General features: G+C 46.3%; 1 protein-coding gene across 1 annotated transcript in view; it reads right to left on the bottom strand.

The window, feature by feature from the left end:
* BOD1L1 (biorientation of chromosomes in cell division 1 like 1) overlaps positions 1-19,075 on the bottom strand; it is a 441,087-nt gene that overhangs the window by 404,915 nt on the left and 17,097 nt on the right. The window contains 1 exon segment of the mRNA XM_029590831.1: positions 12,386-12,535. Within this exon segment, the coding sequence (XP_029446691.1) occupies positions 12,386-12,535 (150 nt within the window).

Below are 19,075 nucleotides of genomic sequence, written 5' to 3'. Positions count from 1 at the left end.
AGAGACCACATCTCACCCATCTTAAAAAGCCTACACTGGCTTCCCGTCAAATTCAGAATACTTTTCAAAGTGCTCTCAGTAATCCACAAGGCACTACACAACCTGGCACCACTCGAGCTCAAATTCCCTCTCCAACTCCACACCTCTACCAGACCAGTGAGACAAGCCTACAAAAACAACCTTCAAATTCCACCGATGAAGTCAGCAATAAGTAAAAGAGCTTTCTCCACAGCTGGGCCTAAACTCTGGAACACTCTCCCGCCAGATCTCAGATCAGTGCAATGCTCCACTACATTTAAAAAAAGACTCAAGACTTGGTTATTCAACCAAGCTTTCCCATAACATCAACCTGCGGAATATCCCTGCCAATATCCCCTCCGTGGTAACTCGCTAGAGAACTATATGAATCTTCTCTAGAAATCACATGATCTTTGGCAATCTACTATCAAAACCCAACTTCTAGCCTACATTAGGCACCATACCTGTTAAATATGTTAATTATGTTATTACCCCCATTTATCTTAATCCAAGTTAATTTCGACCTGTTCATTGTAAGACATTTACTTGTCATTGTTGTTATTGTTTAGAATGTAAACCGAATTGATCAGTAATTCTGTTATTGGAAAGTCGGTATAGAAAAATGCTAAATAAATAAATAGTCTCCTGGGCCAATCTAGTGGCACCAGAAATACCAACCCCGTGTGTCTTAAATTTCCTAATCATTTTTCCCAACACAGGCCACAGGGAAAAGGCATATAGAAGCTTGCCTTTTGGTCCCTCCTGCACAAATGCATCAATACCTGAAAACTTCAGATCTCTCCTGGGACTGAAGAAGCGAGGAATCTTCACATTGTGTGATATCACCAGCAAGCTTAGAAATGGGAGGTCCCAGCAGCCCACTGTAAGCCAGAACGCTTCGTTGTACCATTCCCTTTCTCCTGGATTCAGACTCTTTGCTGAGAAAGACTGGTCTTACATTGTCTTTTCCTGCAATATGCGAGGCTGAGATCTCCTGAAGATGTACTCCCGCCTATTCCATGAGTTGTGATACCTGCTGGCTCTTTGTTCCTCCCTGTGATCAATGCAAGCCATTGTTGTTGCACTGTCTAACATTACTCGGAACGCTCAACCCTGCAAGCGATCAACCAAATCGCAAGCATGTCAACCAAAGAGCTTCCAGCTGATTGATGCTTCAGAGGTACTCCTCTGTACTCCAGTGCCCTTGCACTTTCAACTCCTGACAGCAAGCCTCCCAATCCTGGAGGCTCGTATCCATCATGAGTAGTAGCCAGTCCAGTGCTTATAGGGAAACGCCCTTCTTTAGATGATCCATCTGCAAATACCACTGCAGTCGGATGCTAATCACCACTAACTGAAATTGTATCAAGGAGTTCTGAGACTGTGGATTCCAAAGCATAAGCAGTGTGCGCTGATCAGGACGCAAATGCGCCCTTGCCCATGGAACCACCTTTCAGATGGCTGCAATCAACCCGCACACCTGTAAATAAGACTGCATCACCGGGCGTATTGTTTCTGTCAATAGTTGCACCTGCACCATCAGCTCTGAATGCGAGGACCCTCAGAGGCACCTGTCTTGCTTCATGTCAAAAACTAACACTTAGATATTCCAGTGTCTGGGATGGCTGCAGATTGCTCTTGGCCAAGTTCACCACCCAATCTAGTTCCTGCAGAAAGGAGCTCAGCTTGCGTGATGCTTGAAAATTCTCTTTCATAGGTCTTGGTCCAAATTAGGCAATCATCGAAGTAAGGGTGGATCAGAATACCATCTTTTTTTTTTTTTTTTTTTTTTTTTTTTTTTAACACTGCTGCTACCAGCACCCTGACCTTAGAGAAGGTTATGGGTGAGGTGTCCAAACAGAAGGGTAGCACTCAAAGTGATAATGTCGCCCCAAAACAGTGAAATGCAGAAACATGTTGATGCCTCAGCCGTATGGAAATATGCAGATAATCCTCTGACAAACCAAAGAGAGTTAATAAACTCCCTCAACTGTACTGCTCATATCAGCGAGCATAAGGTTTCCATGCAGGAACGAGTCACTTGCAAAAGCAGAATGATTTCCTTGAGATCCAGGATGGGGCAAAGAAATATCAGCCTGAATTGTCTTGAGACCTGGAATCACAACCCACAGGCTGAGGAGTCCTGACAACTTACACTCCACTGCCTGTCTTTTCTGCAAAGAGCTGCAGGGAGACACCACTAAAACGTCCCAAGGCACGCTGAGAAACTCCAGAACATAGCCATCTCTTATCACCTCTAGACTCCACTTGTCTGATGTGATCTTGATCCACCTCCAACAAAAAGGAGAGACAGGTGACCCCCTACCTCCTGTTCCTGGGAGTGGGTCAGCACACCCTTATTGAGGGGTTCAGAGGGGCACCGCCACTCAAGCCCATGCCCCATCTGGGCTGCCTGGGTCGAAAGACTGAAATCTACCCAAAGGTCGAGCTCTATGAAAACTCGCTCCTCTGTACGGTCAAAAATGTTTGAAAACTCCCCAGCATGATGTATCATGCCAAACAAGTGTGTCGCCTGCTTTTAATCCTCTGGTAACTGAGGAACCTAAGACTTACCCCACTTATTGGCCATTTCTTTTTTTTCTCACTCTCAAACCAGAATGATCCTTAAAAGGCCATTTCGTAAGAGTAGGCTTTGGATTGTCTCATCAGCCATAGCTGTTGCTCAACCCAGATTAGCTTCTGAGATCAAATGAGATTGAGCTTATCTAGGGTGGTAAGGCTGTAGGGCACTGCCCTGAATTCAAACCAGAATCATTGACTTCCTGAGAGAGAGCAAGGAATAATGAACCACCAGGAGCAGTAAGAGACCATCTGCATTTCATTGCCACCGTCTCAAGGCCTGCTTAAGGATAGCCTCAATTCTTCTATCCTGTACCTCCTTCAAGCTGCTCACCCTTCCACAGGGATAGTCGTCCGCTTGGTGACGACACACACCAGCGCATCCACTTTCAGAAAGCACAACTGCTCTCTCTCTCTCTCTGCAGGATCCATGGCACACAGCGCTACCAAGACTTGCCCCCCTGTAAGAACAGCATCTGAGGCATCCCATTCAAGATCAATCAATTCTTGATAATGATTCACACAAGGAATCTAAATTGGATTGTTTGGCTTCAGCACACGGCACCCCCAGCATCTTCAGTGCCTGGGCAATCCAAGCTGGCAACTTATCTCTATGAAAGAAACAAAACATTGTGCAATACAGTTCCAAACCCGGAGGAATTTCCCAACCTCCAGGTACTAAGATCCACTTTCACCATCTGTGCCACATGGGTCCCTATCAGGGTGACCCATAGCAGGTGTAGACACACCTTGACGCTTACCTGCAGCACCAGGTATACAGGAATTTGCAGACTGCAATCCTGAACTCTTAGGCCTACCATATCGGCGACTGAGCAAAAACCTGCAAGCGGGGCCTAGCCAAACGGTTGCTCAACTCTGCAAGCTGTTTTGCGGCAGACTTACGCATAGGAACGTGCGTGAATGCCATCATGGCACATACCAAAACCAGGGGGGCGACACTCCTGCACCTACTGAGAAGCCTTCCCCTGCCGACGATCCAGTTAGGGAGTCCCAAAACCAGGCAACACTTCTGACAGGTTCCACTCCGGATCATTCCCGCATCATTCTGGAAAGGGCGGGCTCAGCCAAAGCAGCCGGAGAAAAAAAAACTTTCCTGAGCCTCCAAGTAGCACTGATACAAGTTAGTTTTTTTTTTTTTTTTTGGGGGGGGGGGGGGGGGGCGGCGGCGTTGCCAAGCTGAGATGTCTGAATATGGAAAACAGCTCAAAACTAAAACCCGCTAGCTGCACACTCCCAAAGCATCTGACCATTGTGCACCCAACTGCGTGCCCACACAAGCAAGTATGGACAGAGTGGCCAAAAACAAGACCTGTTCAATAAGCATCCAAAAATTATAGGTGCACAACACGCAATACAGGTAAGCACCCACCTGAGTGCTCACTGGGCACACGCAAGTGCAAGCTGATGGTCAGTGTTTTATAGCAGACTTGTGCACAGAAAAGCGCACAAACTCTGCCGCAATCAACTACGCAGAGTCTAAGCAAAGTCTGAGAGCGGGGCCTAGCCAAAAGTCTGCTCAACCTGCCACGACTCCCCCAGCTCCCTTGGAGGCAGGAATGGATGTCAGATCATTGTGCCGAGGCTCAGAGGCCAGAAGGGGAATGGGAACCCTCATTCCTTTATCTTTTTACTCATTACCTGAACTCAGCCTGTCCCGACCGAGAATAGGATCAGTCTCCAGCTGTGGGGGGGGAGAGAACAAAGGTCTTCACTGCCGCACTCGGCTTCCTGAACCCACTAGCCTCTCAGCTGTTTCACTCTTACAGATAAAGTCCACGCCGGAAAACCAGCTACTGGATCGAGGCACTCGTCTAAGGGCAGGGATCCGCAGATATCACCTCAGGAAAACTCAACTGAAGGAGGGACCACAAGGAATCACCACAGAAGAGCGGGATGAATTAATTTCCTTCTTCTTTTCTCCCTCATTTTATACATATACATATAGAAAATTACATAAATATATATATAGAAAATTACATAAATATATATATAGATATATATATATATAGAGAGAGAGAGAGAAAATTACATAAATATATATATATATAGAAAATTACATATATATATAGAGAGAGAAATTATATATATATATATATATATATATATAGAGAGAGAGAGAAAATTACATAAATATATATAGATATATATAGAGAGAAAATTACATAAATATATATATATATATATAGAGAGAGAGAGAGACAGAGACAGAGAGAGAAAGAGAGAGAGAGATAGATATATAGATAAGAAAATTACTTCCTTACCTGCTAATTTTCGTTCCTGTAGTACCAAGGATCAGGCCAGACGGTGGATTATGTCCCCCATCCAGCAGATGGAGTCAGACAAAGCTTCGGAGGGTGCTGACATATCAGCCAGTGCACCCTCCCTAAATCCTCAAAGCCAGAATAACAAACTAGAAAGGATTGGATCAAGTGTATCTGAAAGTACATCAAATGATACTAACAATTGCAACTTGCAAAGAGAACTGTCGAACAGCCTCGAGGAACGGAGGCGAAAGACCAACAGAAAACCAAAAATAGCAATGTAATGGCAGATCGAGTAGGCAAACCCCAGTATCCCAGCAGTAACCGGGAGGGCTTATGGACTGATCCTTGGTACTACAGGAACGAAAATTAGCAGGTAAGGAAGTAATTTTCTTTTCCCTGTACGTACCAGGATCAGTCCAGATGGTGGGATGTACCAAAGCTTCTCTAAATCGGGTGGGCCCCTGAAAGCCCTGCTCGAATGACCCGATCGCCAAAGTATCCGGAGGTTGGCGACTGTAGATGCAGACGGTAATGTCTTGCGAAGGTATGCAGTATCTTCCAAGTCGCAGCCTGACAAATTTCCTGAGATGAGACGGACTGGGATTCCACCCAGAAGGTTGCCTGTGAACGGAGTGAATGGACCTTGACCCCCACTGGAGGAGTCCGACCCGCACTGACATATGCGGTCACTATTGCTTCCTTGAGCCATCTCACGATTGTGGTCTTTGTGGCCTGCGACCCTTTTCGTGGCCCCGACCAGAGGATTAACAAGCGGTCGGAAGTCCTGAAGTCGTTAGTAACTTCCAAGTATCAGATTAGGCTGCGCTTGACGTTCAAATGTCATAGAAATCTTGGCTCGCCGGCTGCGAAGGACGGGAGCTCTATCGTCTGATTCACATGGAAAGTTGAGACAACCTTGGGAAGGAAGGAAGGCACTGTATGTAAGGATACCCCGGTGTCCGTAAAATGGAGGAATGGTTCCCTGCACGAGAGTGCTTGGAGTTCCGAGATGCGGCGTGCGGAGCTAATGGCCACCAGGAAGACTGTCTTTAGGGTGAGGTCCTTGATGGTGGTGTGGCGAAGGGGCTCGAAAGGAGGACCTGCGAGAATCCTGGGGACCAGGTTAAGACTGCAAGAGGGGCAAGGGTCCCGGACCGGAGGCCGTAGATGTTTCGCCCCCTTGAGGAAACGGGTGATATCCGGATGAGACAAGAGAGAAGGGTGATCGGTTGACTGAATGAATGAACCCAACGCGGAAACTTGTAATCGCAGAGAATTGTAGGCGAGTCCTTTGTCCAGGTCGTCCTGTAGGAATGTGAGGACCTGGGGTATTGAAACCCTGCTAGTATGAGTGTCGTGGTTAGTGCACCATGACTCAAAGACCTTCCAGACCCTCACATAGGCGACCGAAGTGGAGGTCCTCCTAGCCTGTAGAAGGGTTGAGACTACCGCGTCAGGGTAACCTTCAGGCCGCAAGACAGAAGCGTTCTGCCTGGTCGAAAAATACCAGCCCTTGGTGGAGTAGACGAGGAAGATGCCCGAAGCACAGCGGGCCATCCTCTGAGAGGTTGAGCAAGTCCGCAAACCACGGTCGTCACAGTCACTCTGGGGCTACCAGGATGACGGGCCCCCGATGTATCTCTATTCTTCGTAGCACCTTGCCCACTAGAGGCAAGGGCGGGAATACATAGAGGGGGAGATGACCCGGCCAGGGGAGGACCAGTGCGCCTACGCCCTCCGCCCCGTGTTCCCGCCTGCGACTGAAGAATCGTGGCGCCTTGGCGTTTTGAGGCATCGCCATGAGATCCAGGCAGGTTGTCCCCCAGCGACTGATGAGGAGCTGCATCGCCTCTTTGGAGAGAGACCACTCCCCGGTATCCAGAGTCTGTCGGCTCAAGTAGTCCGCCTGAATGTTGTCTACGCCTACGATGTGGGAAGCTGCCAGGCGTGTGAGGAACCGCTCTGCCCACGCCATCAGGCGGGCTACTTCGAGAGCCACATGTCGGCTCCTCGTTCCGCCTTGGCGGTTGATGTAGGCTACAGTGGCCGCGTTGTCCGACAGGATCCGCACTGCTCGATTTCTCACGAGAGGCAGGAAATGAATAAGTGCCAAACGCACCGCCTCGTTTCCAGGCGATTGATTGGCCAGACGGCTTGCGCCTTTGTCCACTGCCTCTGGGCGGAGCTCCATTGACACACTGCTCCCCAACCCGTCAGGCTGGCGTCGGTGGTGACCACCACCCAATCCGACATTTCGAGCGAGGTGCATTGTGCGAGATGCAGTGGATCCAACCACCAAAGGAGGCTGGATCTGGCAATCGAGGGGAGAGGGAGGACGAGCTGGTAGTCCTGCAATACCGGTTTCCAGCGCGAGAGTAGTGCTTCTTGTAAGGGACGCAGATGCGTGAAAGCCCATGGAACTAGATCGATGGTGGAGGCCATGGATCCCAGGATCTGCAGATAATCCCAAGAGGTGGGCTCCAGAAGCGAGGCGAGGCGAAGCATTGGATCTGGTCTCGGAGAGATTGCGCCTTGTCCGAGCATAGGAAACCTTGCCCTGAACTGTGTCGAAGCGCGCGCCCAAGAAATCCAAATGCTGCGAAGGCCTAAGGCTGCTCTTGGCGAAGTTCACCACCCAGCCGAGAGATTGAAGGAGTTGAACGACCCGAGAGACTGCCCGCTGTCCCTGGGAGGTGGTCTTCACCCGGATGAGCCAATCGTCCAGGTAGGGATGGACTAGGATTCCCTCCCATCGGAGAGCCGCTGCCACTACAATCATGATTTTTGTGAATGTCCGCGCTGCGGCCGCCAATCCAAGGGGAGAGCCTGGAATTGAACGTGCTTGGTTGAGAATCTTGAAACGCAGAAATCTCTGATGAGCCTTGTGGATTGGAATGTGGAGCTAGGCCTCTGTCAGGTCCAGAGAGGCGAGGAACTCTCCCTGATGTATCGCCGCGATCACGGAGGGCAGGGTCTCCATTCGGAAGCAAAGGACCCGGAGGGACTTGTTGACCTCCTTGAGATCCAAGATTGGGCGGAAGGCTCAGTCCTTTTTGGGTACGATGAAGTAGATTGAATAATGGCCGGAACCTACCTCTCCGGAGGGGATAGGCGAGATGGCCCCGAAATCCAGGAGCCTGTCGAGGGTTTGTTGCACAACATGTCGCTTGTGACTGGACTGCACAGTGAGAAGAGAAATCTGTCCCTTGGGGTGCGAGCAAACTCCAATGCGTAACCGTTCCTTAGGCTGTCTAGGACCCACTGGTCCGAGGTGATTTGAACCCACTCCTCATAGAAGAGGGATAGTCGTCCTCCGATCCGGGGGGGGGGGGGGGCGAGGAGTGGGTGAGCCTGGCATCATTGCTGGACTCAGGTCTTGGCGATTGTCATCGTCTACGTCTATATTTTGAGGGTGGGGAGGAAGAGGGAAACGAGCGTGACTACATTATCTTCTGAGGCACTAGAGGATAGCCTAAGGTGCTGGGTGGCAGGCAGCAAGGCAAAGAAGGTCTGGAATAGTCAAGAAGTGAAGCTCATCGAACAGCGCATCTTATTGAGTTAACAATTCGTGAAATGACGTGGATAAAGAAGTTGACGGATTTAAGATAAAACATCCCCTGAGGAAAGACTATGGATGTCTGAAATGTGGCCTCGTTGGGAGGGCGGTACATTTTTGATTCACGTCAAGCTTAACTTTTTTGATTTAGAAATGGAGACGTGCTTGACAGCATATTGACTAGTATGAAAATAGAGGTGACGAAACTGTAAGATTCAATATTTAAAATTGTGAACTGAGATGCACACAATTTTTATTTAAAAAAAAAAATGTTCCTTTGATAAAAAATCCACAACACATTAATTGGATTGATTTATCATACTCAAACATAAATAACTGATGGAGGTTGGAGGGTTGATGATTAAAAAATGATATGAAACCTTCGACTCCACCCTTAAAACTTTTTTCTTCAGATTTTATAGTGTGATTCATCGACATAGCACAGTTTGTGTGTTTTTTTTAATTAAGGATTTTTTTTTTTAAGTTAAAAGAGAATGGATGGTTGAGGCAGCATATTTGGAGTTGATCATAGTCAGTTTTTTTGGAGCCATCGACTCTTGAACAACGGCTTTTGGTGGTTGCTTCAATGGGGCCTTCAGGTCTTTTGGGGTTTCTCCCCTGAACCCCTACCTTCGGGCTTAGATGCAGGGATGAGTGGAGCGGGTGGAGGAGTGTCCCCTGCTCCCCCCCCCCCCCCCCGAAGTGCCCTGGGCATCTCCGATAGCCGGGGAGCCTTGGCTGGTAGTGGCTCGAAACCGGAAACCCTAGGATTCTCCAGGCGCTGCAGGTAAGCATTGTGCATAAGCACAATGAACTCCGCCGAGAACGCGGGGGGGGCACCGGGAGAGCTAGCAAGGGAACCGGGGTAAGCATCAGAAATCCTCCCCTGCATCTCCTGATGGCTGCTGCACGTTGTCCCCTGCTTCCAAAATGGCCACCGTTCCCGCTGAAAGCGGGGACGGGGACGGCTCCTGTAGTCCACGGCACGCTGGAGCACGCGAAAAAGCTTTATCCCGCGGCAGGGAGGCACCTTTCACAAAGACCCTCATGTGACCCTCGTGACCCCGGGCCGCCGAGCAGCAGGCTCGCAGCAGGCTCGCAGCATGCTCGGGGGCGACCGGGGGGGGGGGGGGGGGGGGGGGGGGGGGGAGGAGGAAGAGGAGGGAGGTGAGCCGCTCTGAGCCGACAACCGAAGAGCGCCGCGGGGAACGGGAAAGACGCCTCCGCTGTACCCTTATCCCCGGTAAGTGACAGCAGAGGAATGTGCCTCTCTGCTGAGGCGGCCCTGGGGAATGCGCGTCTCGGGGCCACTGGGGAAAGCACGGCGAGGGGGGGAGGGGCTGGCACCACCAGCATCCACCGCCCTAACAGTAAAGAGGCTAGAACCTGTAGGAGGAAACAGGAAAAAAAATAACAGAAAAGCCCGAAGGAGCCACCTTCCCTTCCTTCCACCGAAGGAAGGTAAGGTGCCCACACAGCACTGCTTGCAAGCGATGAGAAAACTCCCACACAGAGCTTCTAACTTTCTTAAAACTCTTTTTTTTTTTTTTTTTTTTTTAAACAAACTTGATCCAACCTTGAGAACAGAAGAAGAAAAAATAGAATTGTGGAGAAAAGTCCACCAAACAGGGGACGCACACGGTTCCCCTACTCCTATCTGCTGGAGTCAGAAAGATATTGAGGATCTAGGGAGGGTGCACTGGTTGATATGTCAGCACCCTCCGAAGCTTTGTCTGACTCCATCTGCTGGACGGGGGACATAACCCACTGTCTAGACTGATCCTGGTACGTACAGAGAGATAGAGATATATATATATATAGAGAGATATATATTTATATATAGATATAGATATATATATTTATGTAATTTTCTCTCTCTTGCTATATATATATATATATATATGTATGTAATTCTCTCTCTATATATATTTTATGTAATTTTTCTCTCTCTCTCTCTATATCTATCTATATATATAGATATATAATAGATATATATATATATATATATATAGAGAGAGAGAGAGAGAGAGAGAGAGAGAGAGAGAGGGGGGAGAGAAAATTACATAAAATATATATATATTTATAGAGAGAATCACAAATATATATATATAGCAAGAGAGAGAAAATCATATATATATATATATATATATATATATATATATTTATAGAGAGAGAGAGAGAAAAAATCACATACATACATATATATACCGTATTTTTCGCTCCATAAGACGCACTTTTTTCCCCCCAAAAGTGGGGGGAAAATGTATGTGCGTCTTATGGAGCGAAAAAAAAAACCAAACAAAAATCTAACAACCCCCCCCTCCTGACTCCCCCAAGACCTGCCGACTTAATTTACCGCAACCCCCCCTCCTGACCCCCCCCAAGACCTGCCGACTTAATTTACCGCAACCCCCCACCCTCCTGACCGACATTGGTCGGTCTCAGTGACATAGTAAGGGCAAAGGGCCGTCGGCGCCATTTTGATTACTGGCAGCCGACGGCCCACGCTCAGGAGATCGTTCCCGGACCGCTCCTGGACCCCCGCTGGACCACCAGGGACGTTTGGCAGGTCTTGGGGGGGTCAGGAGGGTGGGGGGTTGCGGTAAATTAAGTCGGCAGGTCTTGGGGGGGGGGTCAGGAGGGTAGGGGGTTGCGGTAAATTAAGTCGGCAGGTCTTGGGGGGTCAGGAGGGTGGGGGGTGTTAATTTAAAGTGTGGGGTGGGGTTTTGTTTGGGGGGGGGAGGGGTTCCAAGAGAAAAAAGTTTTCTGATCTGGGGAGTGGACCGAAATGGCCCTCCCCAGACCCGAAAACAAAATGGGGAGAAAAAAAAAAAAGCTATGCACTCCCCTAATTTGCTCCATAAGACGCCCAGACGCAGAGCCGGTTTAGCACAATTTTTTTTTTTTTTAATTTTCCCCCTCTGAATCCTAGGTGCGTCTTATGGTCAGGTGCGTCTTATGGTCAGGTGCGTCTTATGGAGCGAAAAATACGGTATATATATATTTTTTTTAAGTAATTCCCAGTAGGGAGATGCACGACCACCATCTGCTGCAGCAGAGAATACAGGCAGGTTGATGCCGGTGCAGGGGGATATATAGCCTGACATCAGCTTTGCTCTGTCTCCATCTGCTGGTAGAGATGCATAACCCACTGGTGTCGTTTAGCTGTCTGAATGCTAAGAAATAATACGATGTGTACAGAGCTGTAAATGTAAACTGTTCCTCTGACAATTGCAGCAATCATATAAAACAAAACACCACCCCATGTCAATGTTCTTAGAGCTGACATAAAAGTTACTTTAAAGAATAGCCTAACCCATATGCTACCTATAAACTTGGAAGTTTATATAAAAAGCCTTTGTGCATGTAACTGAGTTACACACAAAAAAACAAGTTTGGAAATTTTACCCTGCTGACCACATACATTTGTGTTCACAAAATGGATCCAGAGATAAAGGGATCTCAATGGAGGTAACTCAGGTGTGGGGCTAAACCTTAGCCAGGAAGCTCACATATTGAGCACTTTAATGCTAAAATTACATGTCAAAGTCTGGTCAGAAAAGCAGCAGCCCTAACTTTATCTGACTACATTCATTTGGAGACTTGTGTGTGTTTAAAGTCCTGTTGGCTATCTGTGAAAAGTTACACAAGTAACATTCTCCAGATATATTTAATTGCCAGCATAATGAATATCGACTTTGATCTCTGAACACAAAAGTGCAATCTACTGAGGCTTAGCTCTATTATTGATTTAGCAGGATCAAGAATTTGACCATGCTATATTTTTGCTCAGCTGGTTTGTTTTATGCATTTAACTTTCACAAATAAAATTAATATGATATTATATTTCATGTAAACACCGAAACACAAAGTTTACAGAAAGGTGAGATATTAAGTTCTGCACAACAAATCTTCATGAAGCAGTTAATCACAGAATTGATTTTACCATCCGATGTGATCTCGCCTTCTTCAGTGCTGTCTGAGACTACAGATACTTCTTCACTCTCTTCTTCAAAGGAAGAAAGATCGCTGGTATGGACGGAGCTAACTGTAACATCAGTGAGGGCATCCAAATCTGAGTCTTCTAAAGAACACTCTTCAATAAGAAATTAAAACAAAAGGTAAAAAAGCAATTAGGGTATGAAGTAGATGGAATTGACAACTATACAATCCTTGCTGCTAAAAAACTTCCCATTTATATAAAACTACTAACACCTCCGTGCACTGTCATGACAGAGCAGCAGGCAGAAGTAGAGCATACTGACCAATCCCTGTTGCTACTAAAACGGTGTAGGAGACAATGAAATTTCTACTGCATGGAAACCATGGTTTTTGTTTTAATTTTTAGAGAAACAGTGCACACTGAGGATTTAAGCACTATCACCAATTCTACAAAGTCCTGTACCCAAATAGCCATCCAAGTTGGCAAGATGGACATGAAATAAGCAGCCCTTGCCTCTATACCAGGAATGGGCAATAAACTAAGGCCTACAGACCAGTACTGGCCTGCCTCCCCATCTTTCTGGCCCACCTACCTCCCACATGGATATAGCCTGCTACCATCTTCAAACAGCCTGCATGTACAGCCTCAAATTATTAGTAATGGCCCATAATAAAAAGCTGACATGAATGATGTTCATTATTGATGACATTGGGCTGTACCTCAGGCAGGCTGCTTGAGGAGAGTGGCGTGATAGCTCGTCCTATAAGAAGAGCCAGCGAAGCCCATAGCAGGCCTTGTAGTGTAGGAGAAAGCCTGAAGCGTTAGAAGTGCAGAGGCTTTCTGCCTCTGATGTCAAGAGCAGCTCATGGTCTGAGCCAACCCCAGCATCACTGTCCACTGCCCTTGGCATTCTCTCCACAGTTACGCAGCTGAGTAGATCCGGAGGTGAACAGCAAGAGGACAGGCAAAGTCACCCACTGAGGCGTGACATAGATGTACCTATCCATAGTATGAAGATTTTTGCATCCTCTATTTCAAATCAGCTTTCCATGATATGGGAGATTCCCATGATTTGTCCAATAGACCCTCTAGAACCGTAGGAGATGGAAGTGCCGTTGGCTCCAACGGGATGCCAAAAATCTTGAGAATGTCATGCACTGCCGACCTTAGATCTAGCAACTTTTTTATCTCTGCCTTTAAAAGGGAACTCACCTTCTCAATGAACTTTGAATATGGCAAGTCCTCTAGATGTGAGGAAGGTTTCAGTTGCTCCTCCAGGGGGTCTGATGGAATTCCCATAGATTTACCCGGAGAAGTTGGCCGGAAGTCCGTAAGTTTTTTTTATCAGGTTCTGAAACTGCTGGACTCAGGTCTTGGCGATTGTCATCGTCTACGTCTATATTTTGAGGGTGGGGGGGGGGGGGGGGGGGGGGAGAGGGAAGCGAGCGTGACTACATTATCTTCTGAGGCACTAGAGGATAGCCTAAGGTGCTGGGTGGCAGGCAGCAAGGCAAAGAAGGTCTGGAATAGTCAAGAAGTGAAGCTCATCGAACAGCGCATCTTATTGAGTTAACAATTCGTGAAATGATGTGGATAAAGAAGTTGACGGATTTAAGATAAAACATCCCCTGAGGAAAGACTATGGATGTCTGAAATGTGGCCTCGTTGGGAGGGCGGTACATTTTTGATTCACGTCAAGCTTAACTTTTTTGATTTAGAAATGGAGACGTGCTTGACAGCATATTGACTAGTATGAAAATAGATAGAGGTGACGAAACTGTAAGATTCAATATTTAAAATTGTGAACTGAGATGCACACAATTTTTATTTAAAAAAAAATAAAAATTTTCCTTTGATAAAAAATCCACAACACATTAATTGGATTGATTTATCATACTCAAACATAAATAACTGATGGAGGTTGGAGGGTTGATGATTAAAAAATGATATGAAACCTTCGACTCCACCCTTAAAACTTTTTTTCTTCAGATTTTATAGTGTGATTCATCGACATAGCACAGTTTGTGTGTTTTTTTTAATTAAGGATTTTTTTTTTTAAGTTAAAAGAGAATAGATGGTTGAGGCAGCATATTTGGAGTTGATCATAGTCAGTTTTTTTGGAGCCATCGACTCTTGAACAACGGCTTTTGGTGGTTGCTTCAATGGTGCCTTCAGGTCTTTTGGGGTTTCTCCCCTGAACCCCTACCTTCGGGCTTAGATGCAGGGACGAGTGGAGCGGGTGGAGGAGCGTCCCCTTCTCCTGAGATAGGAGGGTCTTCCTACTGCGGTAGCTGTAGCAGTGTATCTGTTGATGACTGCAGAAGGTGTGTGTACCATGGTTGGCGCGGCCATGCGGGTGCCACTAGGATTAGATGGGCCCCGTCCTGCATGCACTTTTGTAGAGTACGAGTGATAAGCGGAATCGATGAAAACGCATACATTAGTGGCTCTGTCCAGTGTATGAGAAAGGCGTCTTGGGCGTCCCTGCATGGACTAGGCCACACTGAGCAAAAGTGAGCCACCTTCCGGTTGGATTCGGTGGCGAAGAGCTCCAGCCAATGAAAGCACATAGACGGGCGTGCTTTCATTGGCTGGAGCGCCCATCAATTTGGGCGCTCCAGCCAATGAAAGCACATAGACGGGTGCGCGTGACGCACACCGTGACGTCACGCGCGCCCGTCCATGTGCGCCCAAATTGACGGGTGCTCAGCCAATGAAAGCACGCCCGTCTATGTGCTTTCATTGGCTGGAGCGCCCGTCAATTTGGGTGCTCCAGCCAATGAAAGCACATAGACGGGCGTGACACACGCCGTGACGTCACGCGCGCCCGTCTATGTGCTTTCATTGGCTGGAGCGCCCAAATTGACGGGCACTCAGGCCAATGAAAGTATGCTTCGCTTCACTCGCGCCGTGACTGGAGAGGGCACAGAACAGTGGGCTCTCACCCGACTTGATAATTTGATGAGGGCCGAACCAGGAGAACCGGGACCTGCCGGGGGGGAACGCTGCAAGCTTTCGTCGGTGGCTGCCCCTCCCGAGGACGGCAGAGAAGGAAAGGAGCTGAAGCAACAAAAAGTAAGAAAACAACAAAAGGTAATGTCGAGTCGCTTCTGGAGGAGGAGTTTTAGGTTTTTAGAGGTTTCCTTTTGGGGGAAAGTTTGCAGTCTACCATTACCCCTGCCTCTAACGCAGGGGTAAGGGTAGGCAGTAAGTTAGCAGGTTAAACGCGCGGCAAAACGGAAGGGTAAAATAGCGATAGTCGGGGCGCGCATTACTGTATGGGAGGGAATAGCTAATTCGATCATTTACATTTAATATACATGCCGCGTGCGGAAGGGGTTACCCGGGGATTTAAAGAGGCAGTAAGGATGGGTTAAAGGGGATAGTGTTTCGCAGGAAGGGCTAACGCGGCCGGAAAGTGAGTAGAAAGCGGGTTAGGAGCGGGGTAACCGCGGCCCCACTTTACTGTATCGGCCTGATAGTTGTTGACCCTAATGTGTCAACAACTAAACCCCCTCAAAAACCACCCATAATTACTCCTGAACTCACAAAAGCCACACAATATGTTCCCCCTATCTCATCACAAAACGCCCTCCTCAATCAACCACCACCCCTCCAACAGAATTAGGCGTTTGTTATATATCCCAACTAGAGACACACTGAAAAAATTTACCTCTCTCATCTTCCTGCTCATTAATGCCCAAACTCTTATAAAAGAATTCATGATCTCTGACCTACTACATGATCAAAAACCAGACTTCCTAGCAATTACCGAAACCTGGCTTAAGAAAACAAACTGTAATAACTAACCAAATACCCAACAACCAATATGATCTCTTCTCAATTCCCAGAACACTACGGCGAGGAGGAGGAATAATGCTAATAATAAAAAATAAATTTGCTATGAAGTTAATACCACACAAACTACCACCCCAATATGAAGTAGCTCTCTTCGATTCAACTGACCTACAAATCTGTTTTGTGTACTGCCCCCCCCCAGGAATACTAGAAAACAATATCTCCCCACTAATAGAATTTTTCATCACAAACATCAATCATAACAAACCCACTATAATTCTAGGAGACTTCAATCTCCACACTGATGCGACAACTATCTCATTCATGCCAAACACTCATTGAAGTCCTTTCCGCTCTGAACTTTGCTAGCAGTAAAAGAACCAACCCATAAAGCCGGACTCTCTCTAGACCTCATCTTCACCAACGACAGCTACCTTTGCAACACTTCAGTTTCCTGCGCACCAGTTCCCTGGACCGACCACTTCCTTCTAAACTGCCGAACTGGAATTATCTCTAAAAGTGAGACAAATGAAAGCATCACCACCACCTTCAAATACAGACCTCCCTTCCCAATAGAGGTACTACAACAAGAACTTGAAAAACACCTTCCCAACATGGACCTCTCAAACAGCAACATCGCCACCCATTCATGGATAAAAATAACCTCAGAAGTCGCTAACACCATCAACCCAGAAAAAACCAAGCACCTCAATTCCAACCGAATTAACTCCAATCCCTGGTACAATAAATAACTGAAAGACACCAAACTCACTCTGAGAAAAAAAGAAAAAGAATGGCGCAAAAAGAAATGCCAGATTACCCTAGCCAACTACCGCATTTACCTAGCATACTATAAAAACATACTAAATAAGTCCAAGCGAGAATACTACAGCAAAAAAATTCAAAAATTTTCCCACAATGCTAAAATGCTATTTGAGATCATGAACAAGCTAATCATGGATACTAACCCAACTTCTATCTTCTCAAGCTGGAACTTAAGCCAAGACCTAGCAAACTTCTTCAAACAAAAAAATCAGCAAAATGACAGAGAACCTAAACATCACTCCACAAAATAACTTCTCACCTGCCATCAAAGACACAGCACCTTGGTCTACCTTTGAACATATCTCCTGCACTGAAATGGAGAGTCTAATGAAAACATTAAAACCACCCAACCACGATCTCGATAAAATACCTACTCACACCCTAAAAGAAATCGCTCAAACCATTTCACCAACCATAGCAACGATCATCAACAAATCCCTGGAAGAAGGAACCCTACCTGACATTCTAAAACTATCCATAATTAAACCTATACTAAAAAAAAAAAAAAAAAGGAACCTTGATCCCGCTGAACTTAACTACCGCCCGATTTCCAATATATCATTTCTTGCCAAATTAATCGAAAAAGCAGTTCTCAAACAACTTAACCAGCATTTAGAAAAGAATGACATCCTCTACCCGACACAACACGGTTTCCGAAAACATTTCAGCACAGAGACCCTTCTACTCGCCCTAGCTGATACGATTATAAGGGGCTTTGACAAAGGCCAAAGCTTCCTCCTTATCCCACTTGATCTGTCCGCAGCCTTTGACATGGTTGACCACAGAAGCTTAATCAATAGACTCTCCGAAATAGGACTCACAGAAACAAAACTGAACTGGTTCGCTTCCTTCCTAAGCAATAGATCTTATCAGGTAAACACCACCAAATCCGATTCAACCACACTTGAGACAAATGTTCCCCAAAGTTCGGCCTTGTCAGCCACACTGTTCAACATCTATCTCCTTCCACTATGTCAATTACTATCAAGTCTCAACAAAACATTCTTTATGTATGCTGACAACATTCAACTACTAATACCCGTCACTGGCACACTAGAAAATACCCTCAAACTAGCAACCACACACCTAAACTCCATCAAACAACTCCTTAACAACATGAAACTCTGCCTAAACATGGATAAAACGGAATACATCCTATTTGAAGAAAAGCCAAAATAAACAACAGCAGCAGCAATCTTCTCATCAAACTAAATGATAAAGTGAAAGATCTCGGGATCTGGATTGATCCAGAACTTAATCTAAAAAAAAAACACACACACAAACAAAACAACATTTCCATGAAGATAAAAAAGTTTTAACAAACGGCTAACCTTAAAACATCTAAAACCCCTCCTAAATCTACAAGACTTCAGAACCATCCTTCAATCCCTGATATTCACGAGTTTTGATTACTGCAACTCTCTCCTATTAGGCCTCCCCAAAGCCACAATGCGACCACTCCAAATTCTGCAGAATACAGCTGTAAGAATTCTAACCGGCCATAGTAAATCTGAACACATAACACCTGTACTAAAAGCCCTACACTGGTTACCCATCAAAAAAAGGATCGACTTCAAAGTTCTAACCATATTACACAAATCAATTTACGGAAAAGAAATTGATTGCTGAACAATGCTATCCAAATATACACCCCACAACGAAACACAAGAGCAGCCAATAAAGCATTACTATCAATACCCACACTCACCTCCGCCAGACTTACTTCAGTCTGGGACAGAGCGATCTCCCTTGCAGGACCACGCCTCTGGAACACCTTACCAGAAAAGATTACGAAAACAAGGCAACATAAAACTTTTCAGAAAACTCCTAAAAACCTGGCTCTTTAAACAAACATATAAAGACGGTATCAGATAAATACTCTCCCTTCACAGATCCTCCCCCCTATCCTAACATCGACTTTCCCTCATGATTAGCACTCGACCTTAGCAATGAACTAAAATAATAACTATATTAACTAAGACTCTCTCAATATATGAAGTACCATCCCCTATTATCCTCGTTTCCATACCCTCCAATCTCCTCCCCCCAGAATAATAATCACTCCTCTGT

This window comes from Rhinatrema bivittatum, chromosome 1 (genome assembly GCF_901001135.1).
Source record: "Rhinatrema bivittatum chromosome 1, aRhiBiv1.1, whole genome shotgun sequence".
NCBI lineage: Eukaryota > Metazoa > Chordata > Amphibia > Gymnophiona > Rhinatrematidae > Rhinatrema > Rhinatrema bivittatum.
The sequence above is the reverse complement of the archived record's forward strand: the minus strand, read 5'-3'. Positions and strand labels throughout refer to the sequence as shown.